At 35.4% G+C, this 18,614-nt stretch overlaps 1 protein-coding gene across 1 annotated transcript in view; it reads left to right on the top strand.

Moving 5' to 3' along the window:
- LOC150097856 (uncharacterized) overlaps positions 1-18,614 on the top strand; it is a 195,857-nt gene that overhangs the window by 147,728 nt on the left and 29,515 nt on the right. The window contains exon 7 of the mRNA XM_090406611.1: positions 5,162-5,216. Within this exon, the coding sequence (XP_090262737.1) occupies positions 5,162-5,216 (55 nt within the window). The remainder of the gene's footprint in view (positions 1-5,161; positions 5,217-18,614) is intronic.

The raw sequence follows: 18,614 nt of genomic DNA, 5'->3' as shown, positions 1-18,614 counted from the left end.
AACAATAGTCCAAGTGTGGTCTGATCAGGGTCTTATACAACAGAATGATAACTCTTTTATCTCTGCAAGTCGGCGTTCTTCTCAGTATCGCAGCAATCATCTGGGTTACCTTCACCACCTTTGCAGTATGCTCCCTGAATTTCAGTTTTCTAACAATCATCACCTCTAGATCTCTTGTCTCCCCTACTTCTCCAGTACAGCTCCTCCAATCAAGTATGCAGCCTCCCGTCAATGGATCCCAAACTTCAAGACTTTACATTTGCTGCATTAAACCGACAACCCCCATTCATTTGCCCATCTGTCTAGTTTATTCAAATCCTCTTGCAGGGTTGCCACATATCATGGATTAAGAAATTGGGTTGAAGGAGATCAGTCCTTTTTGGGCCTTTCTAAAGAACTATTTGACAAAGGCAATATCTAAATGCATTCCAAGGATCATGAGTTAAATAAGGTAGGTGTGAAATCAATGTGTTGAAGAGATTACTGCATACCTAATCATGTATGTAGGTATACAGTCTGGAAGAAAGCATTATGAAAGCAGCAGAAGTTAAGTGGTAATGATCAGTTGCATGAAGAATACAAAGAAGGCAAAGAGGGTGAAGGATTTACTCATTTGGTACAGATGGCAAAAGTGCATTATGAGCAGTCAGTTAATGAGACCAAAAAAAAAAAAGGAAGAAGTTCTTTAATGTTATTAGCAGAATAAAAATGATTATGGAGGGATGATATTGATTGGGAGAAATAGTGACAAGAGGAATCTTTATATGAGTTATTTCAATTTAAAGTGGGTAGCCGATCTCATTCTTCTGGAAACTCGGGTTTTTAATCCCATATACAGTCAAATCAGCTTGCAAACACATGCAATTTTTACAGACCAAAAATATCAGTGGTGGTAGTGGGCAGTAGATTGTGTTGTGTGTAGATGATGATGCTGGTAGTAGTGATTCTGTGTAGTTAGTGGATTAAATGGTGGAAACGGAGAGTTGTAGAGTGTGCTCCCTCGATGAATCCTTAGACTCCTTAAACAGTTCATAAAAGTATTTCCTCCTCATGAATGGCATCATGCAGAAGGGTAGAGGAGGGAGTAATGGAGAATAAGTAGAAGATATATGGGAAAATAAGTAAATATGATGTATGGCTCTAGGACTTGATGATATATCACTGTGTGTTTTGAGTGAATGTTCCAGGGCATGAACAACAGCCTTTACATGCTTGTTTAACATTAGTCTTAATTGTCCTTTGGAACTTTGTGCAGAAGAATGGAAAGAGGAGAAAATTGTTTCATTTCATAAGGGAGGTGATAAGACTAAGGCTTAAATTATAAGCCAATCTGTTTGTCTGGAGTTGTGATTAAAATGTTGAAGAGTGATAGTCAAGATGATTGAGAATTGAATTGACAGCAGCAGCATCCTCTATGCTAGACAGCATGCATTTGCTAAAGGGAAAATCATGTTTTAGCAACCTACTTACTTATGCCAAGATGGCAAATGTATTGGAAAAAAGAGAGATGCATATATTTAGATTTTCCAAAGGTCTTTGATAGATTGCCATATGACAAGCTGATAATTAAATTAGAATGGATGGAGTTAGATAGTAAATCACTGTGCTGGATTATGATTGGTTATCTGATAGGTATTAGCAAGTTCTGTGTGGCAGCACAACATCCCAAAAGAGGAAAATCAAGTGTTCCCCAAGGATCTGTTTTGGAGGTGTTGCTGTTTAACTTGTATGTTAATGATATTGAATGATGTGCTGTTGTTCATAGGTGAAGCAAAGTGAGAAGAGCTATGAAGGAAGTAGATTTTTGTGGCTTTTCAACAACACTGTGAATGACAAGTGAATAGAGTACAAGGTGTAAGGTTTTAAAATTTTGCAAGTAAAGTTGCAATGCAAAGAGTACAAGTGGTGGTGATATCTTAGAGGAAATGGAGGAGATAAAACAGACTACTTGGAGTGATGGTGGATAAGGACCTAAAATTTCAGGAACACATTGCTAAAATTGTGAGGACAACAATGGGTTATGATAATGAAGCAGAGGACACTGACATGTCCATTGTAGAAAATCTTGATATGGGTTATTGTGCATGGATTTGCATGCTTGGTTTTCAGAAGGATGAAGGGTTCTTGAAAAATGGTTTCTAGCTTCTGGAATGTTGCATATGAAGAAAGATTATTGAGGAAGTGTAATTTGATTCTAGTGGATGGGTGGAAGATGAGGAAATGATATGATAAATTAGCTAAAAGGGGTTATTATCACTTACTGTGAATGAGGTTTTTCAAAGAATGGGGGGGAGTGGATGGAAGAACAAGAATCATTCTCTGAAAGCTGTATAAGAATGGTGTGAGCAACAGTATGTTTTTTGTTTGGAGAGTAATAAGTATGAGTGAGCAGATTGCATTGCCTGAGAGAATAGTGAGTGCAAAAACAGAGAATGTGTTTAAGGCATGATACGATGAGCTAGGCATATGCAGTTGGACCTCCCATGGAGAGTCGTTTGACTCCATGGAGAGCTGATGGTAATGATAAGACACAGTTTAATTAATTTATTTTATGTGACACTCACTCACAAAAGGCTGTAAACCAATAGTACATTATTTTCGTGGGTGGGTAACATTTTTTTTCCTCTATTTTAATTAATTTTATATATTTTTTGTATTTTTATTTATTTATTTACATAATTCAGAAACTCTTCTCTAGAGTTCAAATGTGGAACTTTTTCAGGCTACTGCAGGTGTCCAATTAATGGGATGGTAGTCTCACATTGAGCAGTGAAATTCATCTCCTACCTGAAAACTCATTACAAAACATTCATGTCCACAGTAGTATTCAAACTCGCATCCAGTTGGTTGGACAGCAGATATGCAGATATTCTAACCACTCAGCAATCCAGGATGGTGGTCTGCTGTTAACTAGAGATCTGATAGCAAATTTGAGAAGGATTATGGAAAGAACAAGATAATTTCAGAAGGAAATATTCATCTGTTTTATCGATTATGAGAATGTTTTTGATTGTGTGGATCACAACAGACTGTGGAATGTGATGAGAGCTGCCTAATAGCCAAGAAGCTTTAGTAAATAACAGTCTTTGGAGAAAGAGATGTTGTTTGAATGGGAAAAGGGATGTGGCAGGATTGTATTCTGTTGCCCTATCTTTTTAATATTTATAGTGAATATATTATGGGAATGACAAATTTAAGCCAACTTATGTTATGAAAATTAATTTACATTGCCTTATAAGTTCAGATTTAGGAGTATATATGGAGGGATACGAGAATGGCCAACTTAAAGAACCAGCAGGAATTAAGATTTGTGGTAGAAAAATAAATAATTTAAGATACACATATGATACAACCCTCATAGTATAAACTAAGGAAGATCTGAAGCAGTTGATTTTGTTGGTCGAGAAGGAAAGGAAAAAAGCCAAACTTGATTTAAACATCAACAAAACAAAAGTGATAGCTTCTGTAAATTTGGATGAATTTAAGATTAAGATAAAATAGAAGTGGGTGAAAGTTATGATTTACTGGGGTCCAGAATAAGAACTGTTGGTCAATATAAAGATGAATGAGATGAGATGAGAAAAGGCCGAGTGAGATGAAGAACCTTTGTTCACAAGATCACCAAGAGTTGGAAATGACTGGATGGCACATCATAACAACAACAAATGCAAAAAAAAAAAAAAAAAAAAAAAAGAATTATAGCCAAGGAGAAAAGCTATGTTAAACCTTGCAAACATTATAAAAGATAGAGATCTTACGAACTTTAGAATTTCCAAAGCAATGGTATTTCAAGAAGTGATGTATGAATGTGAAAGCTGCATTATTTAGAAGAAAGACAGAAAGTGAATTGGTTAATTTGAATTATGGGTGTACAGGAGACTATTAAGAATCCCTGGACTGTAAGAATGACTAATAAGGTTTTAGAGAGTATAAAGACAGAATGTTCCTTGGAGGCAATACTAAACAAAATTTAATGTACTTGGGGCATATTATGCTAGCAGATGAATGATTGGAAAAGGCAGTTATGTTGGGAAAGATTGAGGGCTTGAGAAGCAGAGGAAGACTGTAAAACATTTGGATGAACAACATAAAGGAACTTGCCAACTTACAGTTGTTGAAAGAAAAGACAAGGCCGAGTGAGATGAAGAACCTTTGTTCACAAGATCACCAAGAGTTGGAAATGACTGGATGGCACATCATAACAACAACAAATGCAAAAAAAAAAAAAAAAAAAAAACGTTATATTAGATATGCTATCTCACTATTCATTTCCCAAGTTAAATTACACTGATTCAATGAACTTGTCCTCTCTTAGCAAGAAAAAAAAATTATCTGTTCTGGAAATGCATTAATAAAGAGTACTATAGTTAAAGGTGATCCTTTTCAGGACCTCTCTCCCAGCAAAGACCTATAGAGTCTACTGTATTTGATATCTCAATCTTGAAAGAATATTTTTCAGTTATAAGTACTCCTTTAGCAACTGGTGTCATTTGCTGTTATGATTGAAGCGGTATGTATAATTTCATACACAAATCTTTCCATATGTTACCTTGGTTATATATTAGTGTATATTAAGGGAGAGCTGAAATCTCTCTTATATAAACAGAATTTTATGGTTGTTGAAAGTTTTTTTACTTGGAACCATAAACAAGCTACCAATAAATTATATTATTGGTTTAATCCTTTATCCAAGTGTTGACAAAGTTTGCGTGTGAAGTATCTTTACAATTTGACTACTTGTATATAGAAGCTAATGACTTAACATCAGTTGACTCAGTATCTCATGATGCAAAGCACATCACCTTATGGAAATGTATAATGCTAAGCATTACGGGTAGTTGACCCTTTCCATAATACTTTGCATTATACATCTCCGAAAGGTGTGTGTGTGTGTGTGAGGGGGGGGGTGCTTTGCATTATGGGATACTAAGGCAATTGATGTGAAGCCATTAGCCTCTGTACACAAGTAGCCCAGTTATGAAGATACTTCACACCCAAACTTTGTTTGCTTACACTTAGATAAAGGACGAAACTAAGAATATAATTTCTTGGCATCTTTAATTTTAGAATTTTGAGATTTTTTTTTATTGTATAGCTATTTAGCATGTTTGGTCAGCACGATAAAAACACTAGTTCATATATATGTCAAATTTATTTTTAGGAATATTTTCAGAGTTGGAGAAAATGTGAAGGGTACTGTTTTTCCCCACAGAAAGGTGAGTTTGACTTCACATTAGTTTACTTACTTCAATAGCTATGCTTTAGAGTATTTAGAGAAAGAAAAGGACATTTTGCTCACATGGCTATTTCAGAATCACGGCATTTACAGTTTCAGGACATGAGATTTGCATCTCACATGGTCTCTTCTTTTTAATGCAAATACTGTTATTTTTGTTATAAAAGAAATTATTGATGTTTTCTCCCTGGTGCAGGACACCAGAGTCTACAGAGGATTTGAAATTGGAAGTGATATTCTATTTAGTCTTGAGCAGGATAAAATTGAATTTCATATTGAAAAGAATAACATGTAAGGAAGTTTTAAAGTGAATAAAAGTTGAGCAACTCTCAGATCTGAACTGTAAACTAAAATACACAAAGATTATTGAAGAAAAAATGAAAGAGTCTGAGAACAGGAACCAAACCTTGGAGATTCACTGGCAAGCCTTGAAGAAAACCCTGATTGATTCAGCTAGAGAGGCATGTGGTGAGATTGTCTGCAAGGATAGAAAAATCAGAACCCCCCATGGTGGACACAGGAAGTTAAAGAGGTAGTGAAGGAAAAAGAAGAAAGCATATCAAAAGTTCCTGGCAAATAAGTCAGCTTGTGCTCTTAGAGAATACAGAGACAAATGTAAGAAAGCTAAACACTATGTAAAACTAGCTAAACAAAAGTCATGGGAGGACTTTGGCAAGAACATAGAAAATAAATATCAAGAAGATGGCAAAATATTTTGGAGGTTGTTGAAGAAGCTTAGAAATGGAGGAAAGAGTGCTATAAAAGGAGTCAGAGATGATAAAGGTGATATGAAAACAGGAGAAAAAGATATCCTTGAAGTATGGAGTAATTACTTCGAAAAATTGCTAAATGAAACAAGCAGTGATAGCACAGTGGTGAAAAACACTAAACAGGCATACAGTCAGGAATACATATCCATACTTGAAGTAGAAAAAGCCATCAAAGGCTTGAAATGTTGAAAGGCAGCAGGAGTAGATGATATTCAACCAGAAATGCTGAAGTATGGTGGTATAAAAGTCCTACAGTAGCTGCACTGCATAGTTCAGAAGGTCTGGACAGATTTCTGATGATTGGAGTAGAGCTCATACTACCCATATATTAAAAAGGGAAATAAAACTGAATGTGAGAATTACAGAGGTATTTCCCTACTGAATGTTCCTGGTAAGATTTATGCAGGTATACTTGAGAAACAGTTGAGAAGAATTGTGGAAGAAAAGCTTGGTGAAGAACAAGCAGGATTCATGCCAAATAGAGGCTGTCAGGATCAGATCTTCACTTTACAACAAATAGTTGAGAAATCATGAGAATATAACAAAGCTCTGTATTTAAGTTTTGTCGATCTGGAAAAGGCATATGACAAGGTGCCAAGAGAAAAGCTATTCAAAACGCTACAGTTATATGGTGTCAATGGAGCATTATATCAACAGACGCTACAAGTCTGCAAGATTCCCTGACTAAATTGAATAACTGTTGTAATAGATATGGTGTGAAGGTCAGGAATAAACAGACAGAGACGATGAAAATAGGCAGAATCAATGAAAATGTCAACTGCATTGTGAACGGAAAACCTGCGGAACAAGTAAAACATTTCAGCTATTTAGGCACGATTTTTAGTGAAGATGGTAAATTAAATATGGAAATAGACAACAGACTCAACAAAACTGGTATGGTAGGAAGTCAATTGAATAAATTCATATGGAATAAGAGAGAAATTAGTCGGAACACTAAATCAGCTGTATACAAGACAGTGTTCAAACCAGTTTTAACTTATGGAGCTGAGAGTTGGGTCAGAAGTAAAATACTTGACCAGAGATTAGAGATCGCAGATATGAGAGTTCTGAGAAAGATTAGAGGCGTGAACAGATGGCATCAATGGCAACATCATATTAAAAAAGGATATTAGGAAAGAACTTGACATTGTCCGCATCCAGGAATGCATTAGTAAACAGAATGGGCAAGGAAAGATAGCAAAAACAAGTGTTCTCTGCCAGGTTGGCAGGAAAACGACTCAGAGTAAGTCCAAGATATAGGTGGATTGATATGGTACAAAGTGCCTTAGATGATAGAAATATAATATCTAATAATGTTGGAGTCTTGACAAGTAACAGACTGATTTGGAGGAAAATTGTAGATAGGAAGTTAGTGATGATGTAAATTTTTCATGTAGTACTATCTTATCCTGTACACCCTTTAGGGTACATGGCAGGAATTTGATGATGATGGTTATGATGAAGAAATTATTGTTACATTGAATGAAACAATTGTATACCTAGCATTAATTGTTGCTTAAATAGATGAAGCTACATTGAAATTTTTTGCTTTTTTATTAGAATAAAAAAAATTACAAATCTTTCTTCTTACATACTGTTCTTATTTCCATTCATATCAAGTATTACTTTTCTTCTTAAACAATATTCATAGCAGTGTTTGTGTGTTAATTAAACATGTTTCTTAACTGTTATTTTTGAGGAAATTACAACATATACTGAATATTAATTTGGATAACTTTAATTAATACTTCCAACATTTTGGCAAAGTCAAATTTTCATCATCGGGGAACTCAGAACAATGATATGTGCACACAGGCACTAACGTTAGGTGTATGAGGCTGAAGAATGGCAACAAGTCCTAAATAATGCTCCCCAGTGGGCTAAATTGGATGGTCTTTGCTGTTGAGATTTGGAAAGTTTCTGACGGCTGAGACAATCCAGGAATAGCTTCTCATATTTGTATTTGCTGTGGTGGAGTAGAGTTGCCTTCTTCCAGCATATAATGTGATGAGTGTTCAAAGCATAGTAAGCAACTTCAGAGTGGTCATAATGTAGAACCAGATGGAGACCATGTTCAGAAATTCTGATATTTGCTGTCCTGCCTGTTTGGTTGTATTAGGACCAGCTTGCAATGGCAGGGAACCTGGTAATTTGGCTTGTCTTTGTGGGAGCAGTAAGGAATGCCAATTTCACTATGTGGTAATTGGTTGTAAGGCTGTATTTCTTTAGCATATTTGTTAATTTTAAGATGTGTCCTAGATATATGGAATGGTGATAAATTTTGTTTAGTCTTTGTTCCTTAGTGGGGGAAGGGGGGTTGCAATTATGGGATTTTAATATTTTTCAGATTTGGTGGAATTGTAGGCAAGTAGATACTTTGTTTATAAGTTTGTATGCTGTTCTGATTCTGTGTTGTTTCAGGAGGAAACCCAGTTTATCTGTTGTACATTTAATGTAAGGTAAAGATATGGTGAATGTGTACTCTCGTTTGTGTGTGTGTGTGGGGGGGGGGTCTTCTTTTTAAAGAGTTGGGCAAGGTTTATTTTGTTGTATCCATTTGTTAGAATGATGTGCACGAATGATAAATTAATTTTAACATTCCAGTTTCTACCATAGCAACTGCTACTTAAATATTATTATTATTATTATATCCTCCGTGGAGTCCGCACACTCATTGTGGGAGGCTCATTCAACTGACAACATATAGAATCTTAAAATCCTTAGCACTCCTTGCATTAATAACACATTCTGGTAATGCATTCCATTCACTGACAATTCTCCATGTAAAAAATCTACCCTCACATACCTCTTCACCACACCTTTAATAATCGACATCTCTTCAACTTCTCTCCATTGCCAGCATTCCAAAGTCCTGATAGTCTTAGTCATTTTCCTCTGGACCCTCTCCAATGTCTCCACATCACATTGACAACCAGGTGATCTGATTTTAGTACAATAGTCCAAGTGTGGTCTGACCAGTGCTTTATACAGTGGCACAACCATTTCTTTATCCTTACGTGTTGAGTACTTATTATCATAGCAGGACTACGACATGCAGCCTTTTCAACACTAGCAATATGCCCTCTAAGCTTCTAATCTCATCAACTTCCTGTGGTATGGCACCACCAATATATTATTATTGTTCGTGACACCTTCAAGGAGTCCGAAGACTCGTCGCGGGAGGACACCCACTGTACAACTCCCCATACCGAACTTCTGCTACCAATCATCTACACCAACGCCATCTACCATCCACAACCACAGCTAGTATTTTTTGTCTGTAAATTGCGTGTGTTCTGAAGGGCCGATTTGTCTGTATGCAGGATGAAAAGCCCAAGTTTCCTGGAGGAAAAACCCTGCTACCTCCGTATGAGATCAGCGAACTCACCTTCAATTGAAAAAGTCCATATAAACATTCCTCCCATCATGACGGGAATCGAACTTAGGCCTTTTCTAATTGAATGGTGCAACATACCGTTGTTCTTCAAATTGCACTACACAGGTGCTTGTATAGAACACAGACTTACATATCTGCACTCCAAAATGCAACACCTTGCACTTATTAATATTAAAATTATAATCCAACTCCGTTGTCCGAGTAAAAAGTTCTTTCAAATCTTCCTGAAGGGAATAACATCAGTAGTGCTACTTATAATTCTTCCCAACTTTGTATCATCAGCAAACAGCTACAGATCCCCAGTCAGTCCACATGATATATTGTTTACAAACCACTTAAATATCAGGGGGCTCAATAAAAGAACCCTGAGGCATGCCACTGGACACTCCTTTGTTGTGATACTGCTCAATCATAGACAATCTGCTGGTATCATTCAGACAGCCAATCTCTGATCTCTAACCAATATACTATCTATTTCCATCCTCTGCAGCGTGTACACCGACTTATCAAGTGGTAAACTACCAAATGCTTTTGCTAAGTCTCCAAGAATATCATGTGTATGCTTCTCCTTTATTTAAACACTTGTAACCTTATCATAAAATGCAAGTAAGTTGCTAAGACAGGACCTACCCTTTACAAATCCATGCTAACCATCATAAAGAATGCGTGTCCATTAAACCAATCTTGTATTCTATTTCTTACCAATCTCTCCAACACCTTGACCACAACTGCAGTTATACAGACTGGTCTATAGTTGGAGACTGTCCTAGAACCATGCTTGTAGAGTCGTACTATTTTGCCTCTTTTCACTCCTTAGGAACCCTATCCACTGCAAGACTTTCATTAAATAAATGTATTTAATGAAATTTATTAAATAAATAAATTGGCTGCCTGAATGATACTAAATCAAGGACATAGCCAATTGTGGTGCACTTTCCTTAACATTACATGGTGATTTCATCCATTTTCACAGCCTTATTAATATCTAACCCAACCAACATCTGATTGTTGTTTGGGTTAGATATTCGCTGGTTAGATATTAGTATGATATACGTTGATAAATTGCTCATTCAATAATTCAACTATATCCTTTGCAGCTATTATTCTGCTGCCATGACTATCCACCAGTGTTAATCTGTCATAATTATTCTTTTTCTTTCTTGCCGGATGGCTCAGTCGGTAGAGCATTAGGCTTTGCCAGCCTGGCTGGCCGAGTGGTTAGCGTATCTACTCTCCAGCCAAATGGCTGCAGGTTCGAATCCCGCCATGGGCATGGATGTTTGTGATTGTCTGTGGAAACAGTAGTGATGGTGGTCGGCGGTAGATGCCGTTGGTGTAGTTGCGGTCAGTTGGTGGATTGTCTCCACCACTCAGGTGGAGACAAAGTTGTAGAGCAGGTGCCCTCCCTCGATGAGTCTTTGGACTCCCTAGAGATGTCAAATAATAATAATAATAATATAGCAGAAAAATTACCTTGAGTTAACCTTGGCCTGACCGGCCAGTCCATGTTTGTCACATTTCTAGCCTGCACTTTATACTCTTCATGAATCCAGTCACCACCAACTGTCTTGTACCTCCTACATAACATTTTCTTTTCCGGCACAGGTTGCTTAATTTCACTGTTCATCCATTTCACTCCTACTCTATTTACTCGCTTAACCCTTGATATGCAGTTATACATTGCTTTTGCCAGATACATCTTTTTCGCTCAGTTCATCTACCCAAAATACTGGTGCTGCCTGACTATGGAGCTTCCTATAATCACCTCTTTTATACTTGCAGTAACCTTTTCTTGTTTCATCACTTCCCAGACAAGTACCTTATGATCACTCACCAACTTGTGGCAGTGTCAACACCTCTTTACCAACTACATCTTGGGAAGTTATCACCAAATCCAAAACATTAAAGCCTCTGGTTGCTTCAGTCACATGCTGCTTAAGATATTATCTCTCAGAAATTCCACAAACTTACTCTCCTTGTTCCCATACACTATCCCCCTCCTTTCATTGAATATTCCAGTAATTGAAGTCTCCCATCACGATCACCTTCTTTTTACCTGCCCAGCTAATTTGTCTAAATATTTCATACTCAGTATTCTCTGTATTCCCTGGCTTATAACAGCATCCTATCAGATATACTAACTTGTTTATTTCAACTTCACACCACACAGATTCAAAATTTGTGCATTCACTATCAACTTTCATACTTTGTGGACACAATTCCTCTGCAGTCATCAACAGCACTCTTCCTCCTCTTTCTACATTTCCATCCTTCTGGAAAATTATATATCCTTCTATTTCTGACATCATGTCTTCCTCAGACAACCAAGTTTCACTTATTCCAGTTATCTTTGGAAGTTCTGACTCAATCAATGCAACAAAATTAGCTCTTGTTTCGTTTGTGTATGAACATAACAATCCCTGCATGTTTGAGGGCATTTTACCACCACCAACATTCTCTATTTTGGCTGCTATACCACATCTCTCTCTCTCTCTTTGGTCTACCACTCCCGTTTTCCTGATCCTGGGTCTGATTTCCATTCCCACCTGTCTCATCTTCACCTTTATGCATTCCATCATCTTGTGCTATCCTGCTTCACAAATAGACTATGATCATTTACTACATTAACTTCTTGATTATGTGACTCTAAGAAAACAATATGCATTCTAAATGCCCATTCTAAATGCCATTCAAATGTAATCTCTCAGCTTTAAACAATTTTAAGTTCCCTTCAAATGCGCTCCACGGGTTTACAAATTGTGAACCCCCTTTCCCTTACACCAGTGCTTCCCAAACTTCTGGATGTCAGGGCCCCCTTTGCAAAAATTAAAATATTTCATGGCTCCCCTCTGAAAAAAATTGTAATTGAGAGATATATTATTATAATATTTATTGTATTTATATTCAATACAAAACATACACAGCGAATATTGCAAATATCAAATGCATATATTACATTTTTTGCCTCTTACCATTTGGTTTTGAAGACGATGCAGGCTGTTCTGGTAAAATATGAAATACTGTCCTTTTTTTTTTGAGTCTGTTTCTGCTTCTTCTGATTGTTTGCAAGATTTTATTTTTATTTTTTTAACGTAGAATAGATCAAATAATATCACCACTTACCGATACTGGCACACCACAGACTAACAACATGAAATTAGTGAATATTACCTGTATATGGGAATCCCCAGACCAGGAACATTTTTCTCTTTTGTGACTCTTCTCCGTTTACGGTAATTAAGCCTAATGCGAAATAGACAGCAAAGGCAGGTTATTAAAACGTGCATATGATTGGTACGGTATTAACAAAAGATCATGCAACCAAAAGATAAAAGCTTAGCTGACAATTGAGTTGAAATGCTGACTCTCTTCAACCGAATTCCATATGTGAAACTGCCATAATATTCATTATATATATATATATTACTTAGTTTTAACACTTTTACGAATTTTAACACGTTCAGTTGAATTTTATTGCTGCCTTGGGAAATCGAACTCTCACACATCTTATTAATAACAATAGTTTTTAGTTAGATACTGTGTTTGCCCATGCAACATATGGTTTTGTTTTAGTCTATACAGCATAGTTTCTGTATGAGGGGACATGTGATTCATTAATTAGTGTGTTTTCCTAGTTGTCTCTAATTGCACTATTTGTTGAGAAATATATTACACAGACTCCTCATACCTTATTCACTGGCATAATAAAAGTACTTGTTTTTATTGCCTCTGCAGTATAGTAGCTGTTAGGGAGGGCGTGTTGTTTACCACTGCAAGCGAGTTACTCTCTCCCCACATGAACTTGTTTAAGCTTTTTTTCATGTGTGAAGTATATGCGAAACTTTTATTGGTAACAGAAAACTAGCTTGGATGACAGTTATAATATAAAACGAGTTTTGATATGTATATAAAGTCAATATCAACAGTCCCTGATTACGAACGCGTGATGAAAGGGACAGGAAGATTTGGAGCATCCCTGGAGAGCATTTGAAGTAAATGCAATTAACCACTGCTTTGAAATGAAACATATGAATAAGCAATATTTACTAATATTCATCAAGCGCTGAAATACGCAGGAAGCAAAGTTTTTGAATCAACACCAATGCGTGAATTTTTCCATTAAAATATAAATAATAACAAAAAAAAGAAATAATAAAAGTTAAATACGTTTCTTTTAAAATAAAAAAAATCTACTTAGTCTTAAAACATTTTAAATTTGTTTTCATTATTTCATGGCCCCCCCCTCAACAAAACCTATGGCCCCCAAGGGGACCGTAGCCCACAGTTTGGGAAGCGCTGCCTTACACAACTCAGCCATCTTACTTTTCATTATTTCTGCTCTCCTCCTCTATTCACTGTTATCATATCTGTGCAACATGCCTACAACTTTCCCAACAACACTATTCTTCTTTACCTGCTGCAACAACTTCGTCAAGTTTCTATCAACATTCTTCTTCTCCCCAATTCAATCATTTTGTACCCACAACTACCACTAATTTTGATGCCTGGTATTTCCTTTTCTGCAATGCATCAGTTATTTGCTTTATTGTTCCACCAGGAAAGCATGTTTTGTGTACTTTATTAGAAATCACACCTCTAATGATTGAGTCCCCATACACTGATATACAACTATCCTTTGATTCTTTCTTTATAACATTAACTTCCTCCTCCTCCTTATCATCAGGCAATCCCTTCTTTAATATCCTCTTCTAGATGTTTCGTTTCTCTTTTCTAAGTTTTACGGTCCCAATGTTTGCTCTCATTTCTAATTGCTCTAATCCAAGGTTTCTCAAACTTTTTCTACGACGGAACACTTCACAAATCCTGAAATGTTCACAGAACACCTTGGTTATTTTGTAATGTATTAATTAATAATTGGTAATTTAGCTTATTTTATTGTTAATCGGTAATTATTAATGATTGATAATAATTAATTAATTGAACATTGATTAAACCATCATTAAATTAATTTGTGCTGATTTCCATTGACATATCCCATTCTGATCACAAAAAATTTATAATATTATTATAAGTACTTACGAGTGAATGCAGACTTTTTCTCCTGTGTGCTGGTTTTGTAGGGTAGGTAAATATAAATAAAATAAATGAGTAAATCTAAGCGTTTAAGAAAAAACAATAATTTATTGTCAAATGTTAATTAGTAAAATCAAAACACATAAAAATAGTAAAACACGTATATTGCGAATTAAGTTCTTAATGACTACGATGTTTTTAGGTCTTTGAATTACAAATTCTTTTGATATCAGGCACAATATTAGAAAGTTGAATTCTCATATTTGGTGTAGCATCAAGTCTGTTCCTGGACTTTGATTTGGTTGCAGCATAATATGAAAATCCTGCCTCGCATAAATATGTCGTTGTAAAAGGAAGTAAAACAAGAATAGCTAGTTTTGACACGCTGTGGTACTCTTCTGTTAAATTTGTCCAGATATCATTTATTGGCAGTTCCTTGTATTTTTATTTTAAATCAGAGTCACTAATTAAGTCGATTAGATTTTCATAGTCACTTGCACTGAAGCCCTGGCTTAGCTGTCACTGTAAATGGATTCAGAACCCAGGAATTCCAAAATCCTCACTGGATTTTGGAAAATATTGCAAAAGGGTTGATTGCAAGTCATGCAGGTGTTCTAAAATTACGTTAGATACATCTTCATTTACTTTAGAAGTTATTTCAGCCAAAAATTCATGCAAGGTGGGAAAACAATCAAAATTAATCTCTTCAACTGTAGAAATACAGAATTGCAACTTCCTATCAAAAGATGCAATTTTATCTCTTGTATTGAAAATTGTAATATTCTTTCATTGTAATGATAAGTTAATTTCATTGCACTTTGTAAAAATATCTGCCAGATACGCAAGACTCATCAACCATGAAGAATTTCTTAATAATTCAATAAAATTTTGTCCTAAATTATGTGACATCAAGAAGACCATTAACTCACTATGAAGTTGAAAAAACCTTAATAATGCTTTTCCTCTGGATAGCCATCTCACTTCAGTATGTAATAAAAGCGCGTTATGTGCACTACCCATTTCATTGCACAAAATTTTAAATAATCTGGATTGAAGTGGTCGAGATTTTACATAGTTGATCATTTTTATGGCTTCATCCAAACACGTATCTTGCAAATAGCTTGTAGCTATTTGCAAGATACGTGTTACAACTCCTTCATCTTTCCTACCATTGCTTGAGCACCATCTGTACAAATATCAACACACTTTTCCCAACTGATTTCCTGTTTTGTAATATAATTATTAATACAGTTGAATATATCTTCTCCGGTAGTTTTTTCTTGTAGATATTCGCACACGAGTAAATCTTCTTCAATACTTTTATCAAATATGTAATGAACAAACACTAGTAATACAGCGAGTCCTGCAACATCTGTAGATTCATCCATTCGCAATGAATATTCACTGCAAAGTCTAAGTCGATGAATTAGCTCTTTCTCTATGTCAGCAGAAAGATCTTTGATGCGGCATGAAACACTATCATTTGATAATTGTACTGCATCTATTTTTTTAGCAACCTGCTCGTTTAACATGCAACTTTTACACAAGGCTTAAATAACATCTCACCAATTGTATGAGCTTCACCATGAAGTGCAATGCGGTAACTCATATGAAAGGACGCCTCTGTTGCATTTTCAGTTGTAGCAGTTGTAGCCATTTGAAGTTGATTTTTCTAGCGAGTCACATCATCTCTTAAAAAATTCATATATTTTCCTTTGTAATCAGTGTGTTTCATTTCGAAGTGCCTATGAAGTTTAGCTGGAGACAAAGAACTGTTTACTAGTATTTTATTACATAAAACACACATTGCATCAGGAGCATGTGTATTGCCAATACACGTAAATCCATAATTTAAATAACTTTCATGGTACTTCCGTTTTGATCTGTTCTTAGATGACTCTTGTTCTTTAATATTAGCTTTTGAAGAAACCACAGTTGCAATTTCATATCTTCTCCAATCATACAAGTAGATGTATCGGCAGAAGTACTTGCTCCTCTTACGTTAAAGTTCCTGTCTTTAAACAAGACTCCATGGGTACTTTTTCAATAATATTCAAATTCCAATATTTGTCAGAGCTATAATAACAAATAGAATTGTGTTGTAAAGGTAACTTTAGTATGAAAAATGATAAGATTATAAATAAGAAGTGTCGAATAATATAAAAGTAAATGAATAATGCAAAATAGTAAAAAAAAGACTGCAACACACAAAAGTAAATATGAATTGTAGCAATACTTGTAAGAAAAGTACTAAACCGTGTCAAATAATGTAAAAGCAATTGTTATAAGAATGATTTGATAAAATGTTCAGTAACAAAAATTAAACAGTTCGAAATAAATCAGATATTAATTATAAAATTAGTTAAAAGAGTAAGAAGAATTCTTTTTTTAAAAGCCACCTCGCCTACTCCCTATATACGGGAATAAAAAGGTTGTTAGCTGATTTTTTTTTGTGAGGGCCCAGTCCCAACAAATTTACTTGTAAATACCTTTCCAAAATTTTTTAAAGTCCATACATTAACATAAGTATTAATAATTAATTATGCTATAATCATAAAGAGTATTAGTACACTTATGTATACGGTGTGGCATGTTGACAAATATAAATTACATTTAAATTAGTTATCAATCACTGGACTAATGAAATCTTGTAGCATATCGTAGTTTCTTCAGGCAAACATCATTAAATTAATTTGTGCTAATTTTCATTGACATATCCCATTCTGATCACCAAATATATTTATAATATTATAAGTACTTACGAGAGCATGCAGACTTTTTCTCCTGTGTGCTGGTAATTTTCCCCTCCTTTTGTGCATCCTTTTGTAGATCTTTGTAGGCTTGAGGTGGATGACTTGCTATCTGTTCCATCACAAACGCCTTCAATAAGAGATTTCTGAATACCAAAATTAAACAAAGTGCCTTGTCTCTTATTCATATTAGATTTTAACTCTGTATTCCTATTACTTTTAAAAAAATCACGGCACTCCGGTTTCAGAACAAGCACTTACACATTGCAATACGAACTTGCGAAGAAAGTATTCAGTACTAATAGATTTGAGAACCAGATACAGACTATCTTGATCTTCAATTTCTTTATATTCCTTGATGATTGGTCACTGACATTTGCAACGCAGATGTTATTTCATTCAGTTTTTAGAACACGCTGCCTTGTTATAATCGGCTTGCAGGCAATTTTTATGATTGGTCATAAACGGCGGTATTCTCTTTCCCGATTGTTGAAAGATTTCGATGTGTGAAAATTAACGATACTTCATGAATATTTCCATGTTTAAAAATATGCTGCTTGGTCACTGACATTTGCTACACAGATGTCATTTCCTTCAGTTTTGAGAATGGAGGATTTGACACCAATTGTTGTAATGGGCTTGCAGGCAATTTTTATGACCCGTCATAAACAGTGTCATTCCCTTTCCCAAATGTTGAAAGGTTTCGATGTGTGAAAATTAACAATACACAGATATTATTAGGTGTTCTGGGTCTGAGCTTTTCGATTAATCCAAGAATATTATTCTCCTCAGAATATTTTTACTATAAAATATTTATTCATGAAAAATGCTCAGAAAACTAAAATGACAAATTCCAGAACTTCTCGCGGAACACCTATTCACCTTCCACGGAACACTAGTGTTCTGCGGAACACAGTTTGAGAAACCCTGCTCTAATCTATCAACACAGCTTTCACATATGTTAATGCTTTACTTCTTCTCTTTTACCCAAACTGTCCACAAATCTTTGACATTTTTCGGTGCATACATATAGCAATTTTCACAATGAATCCACTGCGAAAAATCCAAGGCAGTGCCAGATTTTCATACAGAAGCCTTCTGTGCTGCTCACATTTCTTTATGGACACCATTTTCAGAAGCAGAAGTAGGATGAACAAGCACGTAGCAACAAACAATATAACAACAAAAAATTTCAACAACAACAACACCATAGCCACCACTGAAAGACACTTTTATCCTAACTAAAAAAATGTAGCACAATTTATGATAAAAAGCCACACTATACACTAATTAAAAACTTTTCTTTAGCACAGCTCAAATCTGCTGCTATGTTCACTGTTATTAACTATTGTTCTCACCAGCTTTGCATCATCCAGATATTTTATCTCAAGTCGTTCAGTTTAATATGAAATACCTGTTTCATTCTA

Source organism: Typopeltis vanoorti, chromosome 16 (genome assembly GCF_054136105.1).
Source record: "Typopeltis vanoorti isolate ZY-2024b chromosome 16, IOZ_Tvanoo_1.0, whole genome shotgun sequence".
NCBI lineage: Eukaryota > Metazoa > Arthropoda > Arachnida > Uropygi > Thelyphonidae > Typopeltis > Typopeltis vanoorti.
This window is presented reverse-complemented; position numbering and strand designations above follow the sequence as displayed.